Source organism: Zalophus californianus, chromosome 16 (assembly GCF_009762305.2).
Source record: "Zalophus californianus isolate mZalCal1 chromosome 16, mZalCal1.pri.v2, whole genome shotgun sequence".
Taxonomy (NCBI): Eukaryota; Metazoa; Chordata; class Mammalia; order Carnivora; family Otariidae; genus Zalophus; species Zalophus californianus.
Genome location: NC_045610.1, coordinates 11,944,919 through 11,962,951, shown reverse-complemented (window position 1 = coordinate 11,962,951; position 18,033 = coordinate 11,944,919). Strand labels below are relative to the sequence as shown.

At 51.3% G+C, this 18,033-nt stretch overlaps 1 protein-coding gene across 5 annotated transcripts in view; it reads right to left on the bottom strand.

The window, feature by feature from the left end:
* Window positions 1–18,033, bottom strand: part of TOM1L2 (target of myb1 like 2 membrane trafficking protein) — a 115,123-nt gene that overhangs the window by 28,938 nt on the left and 68,152 nt on the right. For all 5 annotated transcript variants that reach the window (XR_003525225.1, XM_027625443.2, XM_027625444.2 and 2 more), the window contains exons 4-6: window positions 11,455–11,604; window positions 2,404–2,538; window positions 823–981 (exon numbers count right to left, since the gene is read on the bottom strand). Coding sequence is in view for 4 of the 5 variants with exons in the window: in XM_027625443.2 (XP_027481244.1) it covers window positions 823–981; window positions 2,404–2,538; window positions 11,455–11,604 (444 nt within the window). In the remaining variant the exon portion in view is untranslated. The remainder of the gene's footprint in view (window positions 1–822; window positions 982–2,403; window positions 2,539–11,454; window positions 11,605–18,033) is intronic.

Sequence of the window (18,033 nt, the reverse complement as noted above, 5' to 3'; positions counted from 1 at the left end):
CGCCATCACAAATATTAAATAAGGACTTAAAAAATATAAACACTGGAAGAGGGTTTTGGTCCCCCCCGCCCAAGTCTGATCAATTCTCAAATTTTAACTAATGGACATTTTAGAGATTCATCTAAGCACTATTTTCTGCAACTTGTCTAAAAAAACTCCAGTTTGGGATTAAAACGGCATTGGCCTCTCAGGAAATAACTCAGGGAAGGTGGGCAGTGTTTGGAATAAAGGCAGGAAGGGTGCTTCCTAAGGGCCTCCCTCATGCTGGCCTCCGCCTCCATGGGACCTCGCTGATCGCGTCCCCAGCCTCTGATGGCTGACGCTTCTTACAAGATCAATCCAAACCTCTCTGTGTGACTCACAAGGCTATTCACAATGCAACTCGGTCGCTGTGCTTTGGCCTCCCCCTCTGCCTCTCGGATCCTGCACCGATCCTCCAAAGCTTCCAGCTGCTGTTCCCGTGAATGCCCCGCTCCTCCGTGCCTCCAGCCCCACACCTTGTCCGATGAAGCCCCCCCACCAGTTTCAAGAGCCTCAGCAGCATCAGCTCCCGGGGTGACCCTCCAAGCAGCGCTCAACTCTGGGCTCAACTCCTGGCTCCCGCTCCCGCAACCACGCCACCACCCTGTCTGCCGGACTGTCTTTGCCCCCGTCTCCCCACTACACGGTGAGCCCTCGGGAGAGGACCTGGGCCCTTCCATCTGTGGGCTGCTGCCACCTAGCACAGAGCCTGGTCAGGGAAGGCATCCGTATGTGTCCCAAAAGGGTGAACGAGGCCAAGCAGCCACCTTGCCTATGGCCCAGAAGTCTGCGAGTGAGTACCTGTTCCGAATTGGCCGTGATGGGGCCCGTCACACTGAGAGCCGGGGCCTGCGGAGCGGAGTAGGGGGCAGGAGGAGGCGAGGTATAGGAGCTGGTACTCGTCCTCTGCTGCGACTGGGACCTGGGCATGGCTGCGGCTGGATCCACTTCGGGGACGCTCTGGCACAGCAACAACAAAGTCCTCGGTTCACCCGGGCTGCCTGTGTGGCCAGCCCTGGCACCTACCCCACCCCGGGGAAGCCCTTCCCGTCACAGCAGCCGGCAGGCAGGCGGGGAGCCCGGCTTTACAGCTGACTCTGAGGCTGGAGGAATCCCTCTGCCCCCTCCGCACCCAGGTTCTCCATCCACGAAGGGGGCTACCAACAGCTCCTCGCCGACAACCAAAGCCACTCAGAAAGGTAGCACTGAGGGCGCTCTGTGAGAGCTTTGGTCAGGGTTCCCATTATTAGGACCACCTCAGAAACTGAGTGGAGGGGGCCTGCTACGAAGTTTTGCTAATCATGGATCCCCGTTTGGTACCAGAAGATGATATTTTGGCCTTTACGAGGAGAGTAATATAAATAGTAATTATGTCATTTACTGCATGTTCTTTGTAATTATAGGCACAACAACATGGTTCTGTGTCATTATTAGAAGAATAAAACAGGTTACGTTTATTCCACAAAGCATATAAGTGGTTTGGAGGGATCATAATGAGAATAATGCTTCACAAAGTATAATTTCTTATGCTTTCCCTTTGAACATCTCAGATAGCCTCTCGAACGTTAACTGTGATCCACGCAAAAGACTTCCTGCCCCCATTTCAGGGATGGGCAGATGGGAGGCCAGCAAGGCAGAGTGTGCTGGGACAAGGTGCCTCTCCCAGATCCTGGAGCTTCCGGGCTCTCCCCCGGGGCCAGGGGCTGATCCCCAGCCAGTAGAGGTACCAGCTTCCTGGGATGAACGGCATCCATTCAGAAGCACAGAGCTGCCCCACAATGTAAGTAAGAGCTTCCATGGCAGGCCCCTAAACGGGCCAACCCTGGGCTTTGAATCCCAAGGCTGGTGGAATTCAAGGATGTCTAGATGGATGCTGAACAGTCGTGGGTCAAAATAAAATTTCAGTCTGTTTCAACTGTACAGTCCGAAAAAACCAAAAGCCGCCCTTTGCCCACGATCAGTGGCATCATCAGCTCCCCCACATTGCCAACACTGAGGTGCCTCAGTGTTCTCCCAGGGAGATGCCGGTATCCCCACACCAGATTCCCGGGGCCTCCGAAAAGTAGGTGCTAGTGGCCCTCACGGGAAGGATGGCTCCGCCCAAGCAGCTATTTCCACGAAAATGTCGGAACTGATCCCTCTATTATATCTTTCCACAGGCAGATGAACGTGTGGCGGGGGAAGATCACTGCTGCCACTTAGTCACCAGTCACCCAGCTGTCTCACTCCCGCGTCCCCCTTGTTATTAAAAAGAGATGCCCTCAAGCTTTAAGAAAGCGTGATGACAAGCTGAATAATTCAAAGGCAGCAGCAGAAGGGTGGTGGCAGTGGCTGGCCCGTTCTGCAATAGGTCTTTCTAGAAAATGCCAGCTGGAAGCTTACCCGCTGTGGTGTGTGGATGGGAGACAGAGCGTCCAAGTCTGCCATGGGAAACTCGACCCCTTTCCTCTTCAGTTCCTCATATATATGCACCACGCCGGTGAGGTCAGGGCTGCTTCGAAAGGCATCAGCCCACGCCTGGGAGGAAAGAGAGGGCCTGTTAGGAAGCATTTCTCACCAATGGCAGCCCAGGCGCTCTCGCAGAGGCCTATGCTGTCTGGCCAAACCCACTCTGTTCCTGTCCCCCTCACCAACCCCAGGGCTGCCACGACGTGACAGGCGAAATGTGGGTTTTTAACGGTGCTGTTGAGCAGGAACAAAAACACAAAACAAGATGCAGAGAAATAACACCTAAGCACTGTGGCGCATCCTAAAATGCAGGCATTTCCCTAATCGCCAGGAAATCAATTCCTGGTGGCGCTCAGCCGAAGGGCGTGAAGATGCAGGCCCTGCTGCCATGCCCGCAGGACACCGTGGGGACCGCAGTGCCACTCGGCTCTGCAGAGCTCTCAGGGGCGGAGGCAGGAGCCGTAGGCAAACTGAACAGAAAGGAAAGGCGAAATTGATGTGTGACGGGAAATAAAGGCTAACGTGGGGTTTCCTCAGTGGATCGGAGCACACGAAAGTGGAGACCGCCTAGCCCAGCTAGAGAGGCAACGTGACGGTAGCCCAGGGGCGGCAGAGCCTGAGCCGCCCACAGTCTCAATGCACACCTGCCCACATGGCAAATGCCACCGCAAAGCACAGTCACTAGAGTCCCTTCGATGAAAACACCACGCAGAGAGTCTGAAAAGAACACGTACTTCCAATAGATTCACTTTGCATTGATACATGAAACTCGAAAAATTTTTTTTAGATATTTTGTTCTTGGGACACCTGGGTGGCTCAGTCAGTTAAGCATCTGCCTTCGGCTCAGGTCATAATCCCAGCGTCCTGGGATCGAGTCCCGCATCGGGCTCCCTGCTCAGTGGGGAGCCTGCTTCTCCCTTGGCCTGCTGCTCCCCCTGCTTGTGCTCTCACTCTAACTCGGGAAATAAATAAATAAAATATTAAACGAAAAAAGAAAATATTTTGTTCTTTGGAAGTTACGAAAGAAGAAAGAAAGAAAGAAAGAGAAAGAAAGAAAAAGAAGACAGAAAGAAAGAAAGAGAGAGAGAGAGAAAGAAGAAAGAAAGAAAGAAAGGGCAAGCAAGCACAATCTCCAAAGGGCTCCCCCGCCAAATAAAGCTCAGCTCTTCAGAACCACCCTGTCCTGTCACCACATACATACCCAGAGGAGGAGGCACAGTGTCTCGCGCCCACGGTTCTGTTGCCAATTCTGCTGTTGTCACAAGCCTTTAAGTGCCTCCCTGGCTCTAGCGATGCATTCCAACCAATCCTGACGCAGCCACAGAAACTCTATCTCTAACCAACAGACCCGTTTGAAGTTAAAAGGTCAGTTTCCAAAAAGCCTCGCTCATTCTGACTGATGCGTCTCACCACAAACGTTACTGTCAGCCGGCCTTCCTTGATCCACTTATTTGATCTGCACACTTGGGGATTTAGTACCCGTGGGAGGACGGCCCCTCTTGGCCAACACTTCCTTCTGGAGGCTGAGTAGGGTCCAAGGTGCCTGCAGAGGCCTGTCTGGAGTGCCAGCTGGAGAGCCGTAGCACCAAGGCCTGCCCCCCTAGGGAGTGCCCCAGAGCCCTGTTCTCCACCAGCTGCTTTGGCTGCCACCACCGGACTCAAAATCCAGCTGAGTCCCCGCGGGAGGCTAGCTTCAAAACGCAGCTAGCATGTTCATTTAAGGTCGAAGACCAGGTTTACAGCCTGCTGTGGGAGGCTGGGAAGAAAAAAGCATGACAGTTCTTCCTGGTGCCGTTTCCTACCTCTATTTCTATGGGAGGACAAACCACTCCAGGGGACCACTTTTCATTTACCTTGCTCTCCATCTCAGCTAGATCAGAGATAGGAAGAATGGAAATTAAAGAACCATCACTATGCTCTCCAGGCAGTGGAGACTTCTCGGGGCGCCTGCCCCGACAGCGAGCCAACAGGCCCCCTTCTCTGGGTCTGTGTCTTCTGTGGCACCAGGAGGGGAATACACAGCCTAAGTTGGGCCAGTCAGCTTCCCCTCCTCCCAGGAGCTTGGCCCTGAGCCTGGGGAGAGCTGGATTGCTCTCCTTGGGTAGGTGACACTGTCCTCTATAGATGCAGGCCCTGGGAGGCAGCGACATGCCCACTGGCGACCAGGGAGCAGAGACAGCCTATGTGTTGGAAGGTGCAGCCAAGAGAGGATTTGGAGGGTTTTCCTGATCTCTTCTTGTCCCTTCCTCCCCAGGTCCAGTCACACCCCAGGGCTCTGGGAAGCCCTGCCTGCTCATGACAAACTGTCCTCTTTGCCTAGGCAAAAGCTGGGATTGGCATTTGAGACCTGCAGCCAAGCAGTCTTGGCTCATCTACTCCCTTCCCGCCTGCTACCATTTCAACCCCTGTATGGGACCCCTGTGTGGTGTGGGGTCAGCTGGCTGCTAACAGAGCATATGTTCATGGAAGCATTCTCTACTGAACAAGATTCTGGTGCCAAGAGGGAGCAAGGCGGGGGGCACCTTTAAAGGACAGTCATAAGTGGGAACACAGAATCGGGATACATCCAGAGATGCTGGGCTTCTCGCATCTTCCTGGCACCATGCTCAAATACCTGTGCTCCTGTCTTGTTCCCCAACAGGTCATACCTGTGAAGGCACACATCGAGTCTCGTCCTTGCACAGAGAAGGCAGTCAATCACCATTTGTCAAATTAGACTGACTTCAGAACTCACGGTTACTAAGCATCCTTATTGTTCTACTTGGGAGAACACAGGAAGACGGCCAGTTAGGCTGTCCACGGACTGAGGTGACTGTGACAAAGAAAGCAGGAGCCCCACTGGACAGCTGACCCAGCTGATATTTCAGAATCTGCTCTAGGGGAGAGGTGGCAAAGCTCAGGAAGTCTGGTTCACTCCGGGTCCCCAACCTAAAGCCAGGGAGCCACAGGGGTGGTGCCCTATATGAAAGCAAAGTGCTTTTCTGGCATATGTCTACAGTGTTGGGGGCTGAAAGACCCAGAGGAAGGTCAAATAGGGAGAGAAAAAAAAGAATTTCATGCTTTCATTTCCTTTGCTCCTCGGGATTGTACATCAAATGCCAGACTGGGGCCTTATACTACCACAAACTGTATTGTACTTGTTTCTATATCCCTCAAGTTTTGACAAAGTTTTAAATCATCCAATTTCAGATCAATGAATGACTGCTGACTTAGATTGTGGGTTCCGTTCTCTGGCTTCTGCCATGTTCTGCTTCTGCTCCTGGACCAGACTGCCTAGTCCCAGTGACAGGGTCTCCAGAGAGCTGCCAGTCCACATGGAATGTGGCCAAAGGCCAGGCCACCATGTCTCTGACACCTTCCAAGAACACAACACCTCCAGCTCCCGCCCCCACCCGTACCCTCTCACGTTCTTCAGTGGAAAGAAAAACCTTCAGTGGAAAGAGGGTATTTTTAGATTCGATTGCTAGGAGGCAGGGGGTGGGGAGGCAAGGTAAGGGGGGGGGGAGGGGGAAGGGGGGAGGAGGAGGGAGGCAGGAGAATTATGATCACCATGAGGTTACCCTACCAGGATGGTAGCATTTCTGTTCCTGAAAGCAACTGCAAGGGAAAGTCTGAGGGATGGCACAGAGTACAAGTGTCCTTCTTGTCTTATGAACAAATGGGACTTCACATGAAGAAACAGAAAGGCACGCAGCCAAAGGCCACCCAGGGACCAGGTGAGAAACAGAGCGGGGGCTGAAGGTAGCAGGCAGTTCAAAGGCTGCCCTGCTCTCAACATCTCTCCTCTCTTGCTGCCAGGGAGACCAGCTCCCCTCCCAAAGGGCAAACTCCTGTGGCGGGGAAGCCCACTGGGCCCTCACACCTGAGTCAGGTAACCACTTCCAACTGCCCTGCCTTACAGCTTATGCGCTGGGCTTGGGCTGGGGGAGATGGAGGGCAATCTGAAAGGCAGGGCCTTGGGTGCACATAAGCCTGAGGCGGGGGGGTCTCTTTTGGGGGGCCTGGGGAAGATGGGGTGGCTACAGAGGGCTAGAGGACAGCCAGAGGATACAGATGCCTCGATGAGAGAAGGGACAGAATGTGGGAACGAGAGATAGGCATCCACTGGTTCTCTTCAAAAATCCCCCTAGAGGGCTGCTGATAGCAAACGTGTGCTGGTGGCCAATCTCAGGCTGACAATGCCTGTGATCAGCATCCCAGGAAAGGAACTGGAAGGCATGGTGGGGGCCAAAACATGTGAGGACAAGCACCCATTTCCCTACAGGCACAGGGAGACTCTCAGAAAAGCTGGTTTGGAGGGGCGCCTGGGTGGCTCAGTCAGTTAAGTGTCTGCCTTCGGCTCAGGTCATGATCCCAGGGTCCTGCGGTCAAGCCCTGCATCGGGCTCCCTGCTCAGTGGGGAGTCTGCTTCTCCTTCTCCCTCTGCCTGTTGTTTCCCCTGCTCTCTCTCTCTGTCAAATAAATAAGCAAGATGAAAGAAAGAAAAGAAAGAAAGAAAAAAAGAAAGGAAGAAAGAAAGAAAAGAAAGAAAAAGAGAGACAAAGAAAGAAAGAGAGAAAGAAAGAAGAAAAAGAAAGAAAGAAAAGAAAGAAAGAAAAAGAGAGAGAAAGAAAGAAAGAAAAAGAGAGAGAAAGAAAGCAAAAGAAAGAGAAAGAAAAAGAAAGAAAGAAAGAAAGAAAGAAAAAAGGAAGGGAGGGAGGGAGGGAAGAAAGAAAGAAAGAAAGAGAGAGAGAAAGAAAGGAAGGAAGGAAGGAAGGAAGGAAGGAAGGAAAGAAAAAGAAAAGCTGGTTTGGAGACAGGCCCCCTCCCTGCTTCCACCGTAGGGGAGCAATCAGAGGAACAATGGACTCAGGCTGATACCTGGTCATCAGAGCCTCAGGTCCCACCTCCACTAGGAGCTCCAACCATGCTTCCTGGGCTGGGGTGGGGAGCACTTCTCCGTCTAACCCCTTGGCCTTAAAAGCTTTTCAAGTGTCGGTATGTTCAGAGTTTAGGGCTGCCCCTCAAATATCCCAAAGCCAGCTCAAGTCCTCCCTGGGTAGGCCCTGGCCCTCTATCATCTGCAAGCCTCTGTCTCTCCATAAAACCACCAGCTCCCCACGGGCAGGGCTGGGATTGGCCCAGTTCCACTTCCTGGCAGCTGGGCTCCGAAGAGCACTTAGAAACGCCTGGATGGCGAGGATGGTGAGGAAGAAGCTGTCATGGCTCTGGCACCCACACAATTTGACCACACCTCTTTTCGGTCTCCCTGTGTTTCTACGATGGCCTGCTGCCTCCTCCCACGCTGGCAAGAGGGCCGGGGATCCGTTGCCATTGCCCCCGCCCCGACCCTTGTGTCATGGTGGGAGCAGCACCTGTCCTTCCTGGGGGGATATCAGACTCTCAGGGAGGACTGCCCAGTTCTTTCAAGTATATTCAACAGGCAAATAAAGTCCTCTTCTTTCTCCAGGGAATTAAGAACAGGTTGACAAGATGCAATACGTCCACACACTCATTGGATGGGCTTTAGTGCGGATGCGTTGGTGAAAACGTTGTGCACCTAAAGCTCTCGGGTGCTGGTGGGAAGGAACAGCACGGCCTACTGGTGTAAGTACTAAACTGGAGCATGGCCATTCCCCACCACCCAGCAATTCCGCTCCCAGCTGTGAGGCTGACCCCTACGGAATCGCTAATATTTTACTGTTTTTGACCAAAAAGATGGCAGTTTCACACCTAATATAAATGGATATGCATGCTCACCCAAAGACACCTGCTACCTGTCAACAGCAGCACTTTTCGTAACGGCTGGGGTGGGGAGCACTTCCCCAAATGGGGAACAGCACGTCCCCACCATCAGTGGGAAGGATACACAAACCATGGTGCATTCACCCACAGGGACTTGGCCAGCGATGTGAGCAATGGAAACAGAGGCCGACGGTCATACCCAGTGACAAGGTGAGACCCACAAAGAAGGCGCGGCCGGACACACAGACCTAACAGACCCCTGTCACCAGGGGGCTCTGTGGACTGCAGAGTCCACATAGATGAAGTTCAAGAACACGAGAACTCCATCCAGGCTGTGAGATGAGGGGGTCCTCCCAGGAGGTTGGGGCACTTTGGGTGTGGGTCATATTCTCCTCATGACACAGGGGCTGGCTACCCGGGTATGTTCAGTTTGAAAAAACTTATCAAGTTGTACGTGCTAGTTAAATCTGTGATCTCCTGTACATATGTTAGAATTCGGTAAAAAGAAAAGGCTGAAGATCCTGTTTGGCTTTTTGTCCACCCCATTCCAGAAGCCAAGCCAGCCGCCAGCTCTGAATGCTGTCTGCTTTCTGTTGGGTGGCCATAACCAAAGACAAAAGTTCCTCAGGAAGCTTTAAAACCCGGAGAGGAAGAACCATCCCCAGGCAGGTAAGCAAGCCCACCAGAGAGTACCCTTATCCAAAGCCCTTGGCATTTTCCCAGCTGGGCCAGGCTGACCGTCCAGCACATCCTTGCTGGACAAGGAGCCCGCAAGGCCCTCAGGGGCCCATCCTGCTCCTGCCCCTGTGGGTGGGCGCACATGCCGCCACCGAGCCGGCAGGGGGAGTCCTCATGACACAGGCACCGGTCGCTGAGCCCCTGCAAGGGGCTGATCTCAGACTCGGGAGTAGGGAGGCAGGGACATAGGCCCCCATTTTGCAAATAAGGAGGTAGAAGCCCAGAGAGGCTCAAATACCTGCGGAGGTTACACAGCTGGGAGAAGCAGTGCTGAGAGCAGGCGGTGACCCTGATGGGAAAGCTGGGCCGACGTCTCTGGGGACAGTCACAGCTTTAGGCTCCCCAGTGCCCTTGCCAACAGGGGCAACGCAGATCACAAGCCTGGCCACAGCTGTGCCTGGCAGGGGCTGGCCAACGACCCACCGGGCCTGGCCACAGGAAGTGCTTCTTCCAGGCCTGACTCCAGAGAGACCCTGCCTGTGGCCACTGTGGGCCCGCACAAGGGGTTCAGGCTGGGGCGCCCCCTCTGTTGTGAGCAAAAAGTCACGATTTACTGGCCTGACATCAAATACTGGGGGTGTTGAGGCAGGGGAGTGTACTGGAAAGGCCCAGAATGGGGGAGTCGACGGCAGAAGTAGGGGTGGGGAGGGTAGAGGGTGAGGTGGTTTGCACCTCTGTGTGTATGTGTGTGCGCACGAGAATGGGTGTGAAAGAAAGGGGAGGGAGGGAGGGAGGAAGAGACATGAAGACATGCCAGGTGGGCAGAATGAAGAGATGGGGACCACCTAGGAAGGAGGCGGCTCTGCGGTCACCCACACTCTTCCCCTTCCTAGAGCTTCAGCAAACCATGGTCACCCATTCATTCAGAAAAACAACTTACCTATCACCTACTCTACACAGTCAACTGCTCTAGACCCCGGGGATATAATGTCCCTGGACACTCAGGGAACTCAGAGGCAGATGAGAGAAAAGTCAGCTTGGAAGTAGAGAAGACCAAAGAAGAGGGTGACAGGAGAGTGGGGATGCTGTAAACCTAGGGGTGGGGAGGCCTCTGGGGGCCGTCTGAAGGACGGAGAAGACTTGTAGGTAGAGGACGCCCGAGAGAACCTCAGCCAGGGCCCCACTTTCCTCTCCAGGCTCAGGTGCCACCACCACCTCGGATACCCCGTGCCTACCTCGGATCACAGTGCCTCCTGCCCAGCCCAGCCCACCCCCCTCTCCTCTTGGCTCCTGCAGACAACAGCACTAATGTGCTCACTGACAAATGTGCCTTCCACCCTGTCACCAGGGGGCTCGGTCTAGAATCCAGATCCCTCTGTGTACACCCAGTTCAGAAATGTGCAGTGGTTCCCCACAGCCCCCAGGACAGAACACCGACTAACGGGATGCACGGCCCACAAGCCCCTGACTGACCATCCTTCCGGCCTCAGATATTCTTCATCACACTCTATGCTCCATGTGATGGCTTTAAAGCAGCCTCTTCTCTTCAAGACGTGCAGCTTCATTCCCCGACTCTTAAGGCTGGACCTGGGGACTTCCCTTCTAACAAATGGAATAGGACAGAAGAGATGGTGCATGACTTCTGAGAGTCAGTCCCAAGGGGCACCACAGCTTCTTTCCCGAGCTCTCTTGGATCGCTTGCTCTAGGGACAACCCACTGCCATTTTATGAGGACACTCAGGAGTCCACACAGCAATAAACTCAGGCCTCCTACCAATAGTCAGCGAGCAGCTGGGGCCTCCTGCCAACAGCCCTGTGGTGAGCCACCTTGGACACGGCTCCTCCAGCTCACCGAGCTCGCAGATGAGGCAATTCTGGCTGACGTCTTGACCACAACCTCCTGAGAGCTCCTGAGCCAGAATCACTCAGCTAAGCTGCTCCTGAATTCCTGACCCACAGAAACAATGAGCTAATAAACATTTGCTGTGTTAAACCTCTAAGTTTTGGGATAATTTGTTACAGAGCCATTAATACCGAATACATCCCGCATGTGTCATGTGTTTTCGATGCACATGCTATCCTCCTCGCCCTCGCTACTTCTCACACTCCAACATCTCCGCCAAGCTCCCCACATCCTTCAGGGTCCAACAGAAATGTCATCTCCTCAGTGAATCACTCTTTTAACACCGTCTCCCCCGATCCCAGCCCGCCTGCCGCGGAGCTGGCCCCGACCCAGTGCCTCACCAGCCCTGCATATGGCTCCAGTACGGCCCTTCCTACTCCACACTGTCCCTGATGGCCTGGAGCCTCGCAGGGCCCCCCACCTGCCCCTGGGGGCAACAGAGAGCCATGACACCCAGAAAACCAGTGAAGGCTCCGTCAACTGGCTTGAGAGCTACCTCTCAGGGTTTTATTCCAATGCGATGAGCGGAGAAGCAGAAGCATTTCGCAACAGGTATTTAAACCCAGGAGGGTCTAGGGTCTCCATTCTTTCCTCCAAATGATGGGAAAGCACGAGGACCCCCTGCTGAGGGGCCCCACCTCACTCAGTCCCAACAGATTGCACGAGGGGCGCTCGCCTACCTGGATCAGAGCGAGCACCTTGTCCTGCACAATGGTGGGAGGGTTGTTCTTGGGAGAGATGATTTTGACCAGGACGCTGTCGATGAAATCCCGGTTGGCCACGAGAATGTGGAAGCGGTGGCCACAGTTCTTCACACACGTCTCCAGCACCTGGGGAGGGAGGAGAGGAAAGCAGGGTCACCACCGTGGCAGCCGAGTTTCCACCCTAACCCCACCCTTTGCTTCTCCCACGTGGCCCCACCATCTCCTCCAGGGTCACACACGGATGGCACTGCATCCCTCCACTCTAATTCAGGCGTCCCTTGCTGACTAAAGTCGCCTGTCCCTGCACAATAATCAGGCAATTAGTTGGTAATTGAGGCACCAGTTTTGCATGAGAAGGATGCTGGTGTTTTAATGAGATCAAAATGACTGAGCGGCCCCTGAAAATTAGCATTTTAACTCCTCTCTCCGGGCTCCTGGGTGTGAGACATTAGCCAATGGGACTCAGGCTCTGTCACAGAGAGGGCGGCCGTGACAGCCTGAATTGCCACGTGAATTATTGGCCCTTGGATGTGAGGAAGCAAGCAAACACACACACACACACACACACTCACACTCACTCACTCACCCTCACACATACACACGTACACGCCCCACACAACGCTGCCTCTGCAACTCAAATTGGCAATGACTAAGGATTTTCTACTCTTAATAAACGGTTTGTGGGCTTCTGCTGCCAGTCAGCTCCCAGGTCCATGTTCACTCCAAACCCTGCTCACTCTTCCCCTGTCTGGAAAAATTAGGTACATAGGCCTTAGCCACTCAAAAGCACAGTGCGCGTGGGTTCTGGCCGGATGGCCAGTGTGGGCTTGAATCTCAGCTCTGCCACCTCCTCCCTAAATGGCCCAGGACAAGCCTGTCTGAGCCTCAGCTTCCTCACCTGTAAAGTGGGCACATGAGTGCCTCCCTTGCAGGACTGTAGTAAGGATGACAGAGTATGTTTGAAGCACCTAGCACAGTGCCCTGCGTTGGGGGTGGGGGGCAGTAAATGAGGACCATGATGTTATGATTACCATTCAGGAGGCTGCTGTACGCACTTGAGGAAAGGAAAAACTTCCCAGTCCCCACAGTACAGGGGAGAGGCCCCCTGGAATTCAGAGGTACCCACTGAAGGGTCTCTCCAACCTTGAACACAGCTTCCGGAACTTTTTTTTCTTTAAGATTTTATTTATTTATTTGACAGAGAAACAGACAGCACAATGGTGGGAGGAAAAGGAACACAAGCAGGGGGAGTGGGGGAGGGCGAGGCAGGCTTCCCGTGGAGCAGGGAGCCCGATGTGGGGCTCCATCCCAGGACCCTGGGATCATGACCTGAGCCGAAGGCAGACGCTTAACCGACTGAGCCACCCAGGCGCCCCATGAACTTCTCAGCTCTCTGTAAACCAGCCCATACAATCACCTGGCCCTTCCCACACCAGCACCCCCCAGTGCCACGGTCAGCTAGTGGGAAATGCCTCCCTGGAATGTGCCCGGCAACAGAGGACATTTCTGGCTGCCTGAGTATCTTCAGTGGCCCAGACGGAGCTGACCACTGGTTACCTTATGCAGCCATTCCACAGGGCTGAGTTCATACAATGAGCCTTGACAAAGCATGGCCATTAGGAAAGGCCCACACCCTTAACACTGATGGAGAGTGGACTACAAGCTGGGCACCATGCAGGAGCCTCCACGTTATATACCATTTCATTCCAGTCTCACAACGAATTAATTCTCTTTAAGTGGATCAGCCTTCTCCGGAGCCCTTGCCTCCTCACTCACGAAGAGGCCACAGGGCTACCTCCCCCACCCCTCAAGAGATCAGGGAGTCCCTCAGATGACAAGCAATGGGTGACAGATTTCTTGTTCCTTCATCTGGTCCTGGAAATTGCCCGGAAAGGTGGGTATTATCCCATTTTCAAGATGATGAAGCTGAGGCCTGGAGATGCTGGTAAATTCCCCGAGGAGGCCAGAGCTGGCATGTGCCCCCTGCCTGAGAGCCACAGAGCCAGTCAAAACGGTGCCTTTACCCACTGCCTGCCTGCCTGCACCATGGGAGGCTCTGGGTTCTGCTTGGCTTGCCCAAGAAGACCCCAAAGCTCAGCATCCTCGGGTCACTGAGCTTTTCCTCAGCCAAGGGGGCATTGTCTTTCTTAGCCTCTGTGTGTGCCTGATTCCAGGTGACCACAAGGTAACTAGCATTCACCCTCACAGTGACCGCAGGGACTGCAGAGAGGAACCAGAAGGGTTCTTCTTGCCCTCCAGGAACACATAGCTTCCCTTCTTTCTAGCATCCTCTAAAACCCTCTCCAAACTTTGCCTATGCAGGCTTCGGGCTGCTGAGGCCAAGGCAGGTGGCAGGGAGAATGGTTTATTTTACGAGGAGCAGGCAGGAAGGGAGGGGCAGGAGGCTGGGAAGAAAGCAGGTGTGGTGGGGAAGAACATGGCATAAAGGGGAGCAGGAAGGCCAACATGGCAGGGCCATCGTGGCTCTGTCACCACACTCAGGGCCAATAGTGGGCGAGGACGCCCATCTCACCTTTGGAGAGCACATCCTTATGTCTTCCAGGAGAGCAGACTTTAAAGTCAGTGTGGCAGGGCGCCTGGGTGGCTCAGGTGGTTAAGCGACTGCCTTCGGCTCAGGTCATGATCCTAGAGTCCTGGGATCCAGCTCTGCATCGGGCTCCCTGCTCAGCGGGGAGTCTGCTTCTCCCTCTGACCCTCTCCCCTCTCATGCTCTCTTTCTATCTCATTCTCTCTCTCAAATAAATAAAATCTTTAAATAAATAAATAAATAAACAAACAAATAAATAAATAAAAATAAAGTCACTGTGGCCTAAGCTGGCCCTTGCAGCTCAGATACAGGTTTGGAAGTGCCCTGGATAGAGGTGGTGTGTGCTCCAGAGCAGCCCTGAAACCTAGCAGAGCAGCAGACGCAGGAGGTCCTCCCTGGCTGGCAAGGGCCACTCAGCCACTTCAGGGACTCTGCCAAAAATGCCCCTGGTAAATGGGTCCCTGTGGGTTGCAGGGCATGAAACACACAGCGACCATTTTCCAGCAGCCGAAGCCCACAGAGTGACAAAAAGTGCCTCTAAGCAATCAGAAATGGTGGTTTCAAGTCTATTTCAAGTCCATACACTGTCTATACACCAAAAGAGAGAGCTTCTCTCGGCCTCTGATGAACTTGTCAAAGGCCCACAAGGAGCAGGAGGACTGAGAGCAGCTAATACAGTAAAGGAAGACAAAGACAGAGAAGCCATAAAGGTAGACATGAGATCCCACAACATGCACCAGGCTGGAGCCTTTGGTGTGGGGACAAGGGATCTGCCCATGTCAGAAGGCTCCCAAAGACATCTCTGGATTTGCAGTGAAGACCTGACCACATCAACAAACAAGCAAACAAAAAACAAAAAACTTAGGCATAAATTTAACCAAGGAAGTGAAAGATCTATACCCTGAAAATTTTAAGACACTGATGAGAGAAATTAAATAAGCCACAAATAAATGGAAAGATATCCCATATTCATGGATTGGAAGAATTAATATTATTAAAATGTCCATACTACCCAAAGCCATCTACAGATTTCACAGAAATTGGAGAAAAATCCTAAAATTCATCTGGAACCATAAAAGACCCTGAATAGCCAAAGCAATCTTGAGAAATAATAATAAAGCTGGAGACATCATAGTTCCTGATTTCAAACTATATTACAGGGCTATAATAATCAAAACAGTATGGTACTGGAATAAAAAAAGACAATGGAACAGAATTGAGAGCCCAGAAATAAACCCATACATCAATATATGGTCAACTAATATTTGATAAGAGAGATATGAGGGTTCAATGGGGAAAGGAAGTCTCTTTGATAAACAGTGTTGGGACAATTGGATTAACCACATGCAGAAGAATGAAACTGCACCCCTATCTTACACCACTCACAAAAATTAACTCGAAATGGACTAAAGACTTAAATGTAAGACCTGAAACTGTAAAACTACCAAAAGATAACACATGAAAAAAGTTCCTTGACACTGGTCTTGGCAGAGACTTTTTTTTTTAAGATTTTATTTAGTCATCTGAGACACAGAGATACAGAGAGAGAGAGAGAGCATGAGCAGGGGGAGAGGGAGAAGCAGGCTCCCCGCTGAGCCAGGAGCCCAACGTAGGGCTCGATCCCAGGTCCCCGGGATCATGACCTGAGCCGAAGGCACGCTAACCTAATCTGAGCCATCCAGGCGCCCCTTGGCAGAGACTTTTTCGATGTGACACCAAAAGCAAAGGCAACAAAAATGAAAATGAACAAGTGGGACTATGTCAAACTAAAAAGCTTTTGAACAGAAGAAACAATCAGCAAAATTTAAAAGGCACTCTACAGAATAGGAAAAAATATTTGCAAACCATCTATCCAATAAGGGGTTAATATCAAAAAAATATAAGGAACTTAACTCAAGAGCAAAAAAGCCCCCCAAAAAACAACAAAAAACCAAAACCAATCCAATTAAAAGCGGCCAAAGGTAGGGCGCCTGGCTGGCTCAGTCAGAGCGTGTGACTCTTGATCTCAGGGTTGTGAGTTCAAGCCCCATACTGGGTGCAGAGATTACTAAAAATAAATAAATAAACTTAAAGAAAATGGGCAAAGGACTTTAAACAGACATGTGTTCAAGGAAGATGCACAAATGGCCAAGAGGTACATGAAAAGATTCTCAACATCACTAATCAGGGAAATGCAAATCAAAACCACAATAAGAGATCACTTCACACTTGTTAGGATGTCTATTATCAAAAAGACAAGAGACAAGTGTTGCGGAGGATGTAGAGAAAAAGGAATCCTTGTGCACTGTTTGTGGGAATGCAAATTGGTGCAGCCACTATAGAAGACAGTGTGGAGGTTCAAAAAAAAAAAAAATTAAAAACATAGCTACCATATGATCCAGCAATCTCACTTCCGGGTATGTGTCTAAAAGAAATGAGGGCGCCTGGGTGGCTCAATTGGTTAAATGACTGCCTTCAGCTCAGGTCATGATCCCAGAGTCCTGGGATCGAGTCCCACATCGGGCTCCCTGCTCGGCAGGGAGTCTGCTTCTCCCTCTCACCCTACCCCCTCTTGTGCTCTCTCTCTCCCTCTGTCTCAAATAAATAAAATAAAATCTTTAAAAAATAAAAGAAATAAATAAAAGAAATGAAAACAGGGTATCAAAGAGCTATCTGTACCCCCATGTTCACTGCAGCATTATTCACAATCAAAGTATCCACTGAGGGGTGAATGTATAAAGAAAACGTGATGCATGTGTGGTATTTCTTTATCCATGTATACAAACACACACACAGGAATACTATTCAGCCATAAAAAGGAAGTAAATCCTGCCTTTTGCGACAACATGGATGGACCTTGAGGTCATTACACTAAGTGAAACAAGTCAAATACAGAGAAACAAACACCCAATTTTCCAACTTATATGCGGAATCTAAAAAAGCTGAACTCATAGCGACAGAGTAGAATGGTAGCTGTGGGGCAGGGGAAATGGAGAGATACTGGTCAAAGGGTACAAATTCCCAGCTAAAAGATGAGTAAGCTCTACGGATCTAATGTACAGCATAATGACTATAATTAACCATACTGTAGTATATACTTTACAGTTAAGGAATTAGATCTCTTTCTTAAAGATTTATTTATTTGAGAGCGAGCAAGTGAGTGCGCATGTGTGCACATGCACAAGAGCTGGGGAAGTGGCAGAGGGAGTGAGAGAGAATCCTCAAGCAGACTCCCCTCTGAGCGGGGAGCCCGACATGGGGCTTGATCCCAGGACCCCGAGATCATGACCTGAGTAGAAATCAAGAGCTGGACGCTCCACCAACTGAGCCACCCAGGCGCTCCAAGAAATTAGATCTTAAATGCTATCCCCCCCTTCCCCAACGAAGGTAATTATGTGAGCGGACAGAGGTGTTTACTAACCTTATGACGGTAATCATTTTGCAATATACACGTGTATCATCTCATCACACTGTATAACTTAAACCTACATGTAATATGTCAATATCTCAATAAAGCTGGGGGAGTAATAATAATAATAATAATAAACCTAACCATCAGGAAAGGTTCAATGATGTTCACCATGTTCTTCCAGAAGGAAGTAAAGACAGAGACCACTTTAGAGAGTTTTCCATCCTTGGGCGCCTGGGTGCCTCAGTCGGGTTAAATGTCCAACTCTTTGGTTTTGGCTCCGGTTGTGATCTCAGGGTCATGAGATCAAGCCCCGTGTTGGGCTCCATGCTCAGCGCAGAATCTGCTTGAGATTCTCTGCCTTTCCGTCTCCCCCTGCCCCCACTCTCGTGGACTCTCTCTCTAAAATAAATAAATAAAATCTTAAAAAAAAGAAAGATTTCCATCTAACCAACATGGTGACCATGAAGTTGGGAATGTAAAGGGATATGTTTTAGATACCAGGAAACTGCCCCAACATCTCTAGTTCATTCTCTGGTGATTTTAGTTACTGAAAACAATTCATTTTGGGCATCACTCTGGGTTTAGTGAATGCCATGGCTTAATTTCTGAGAATAAA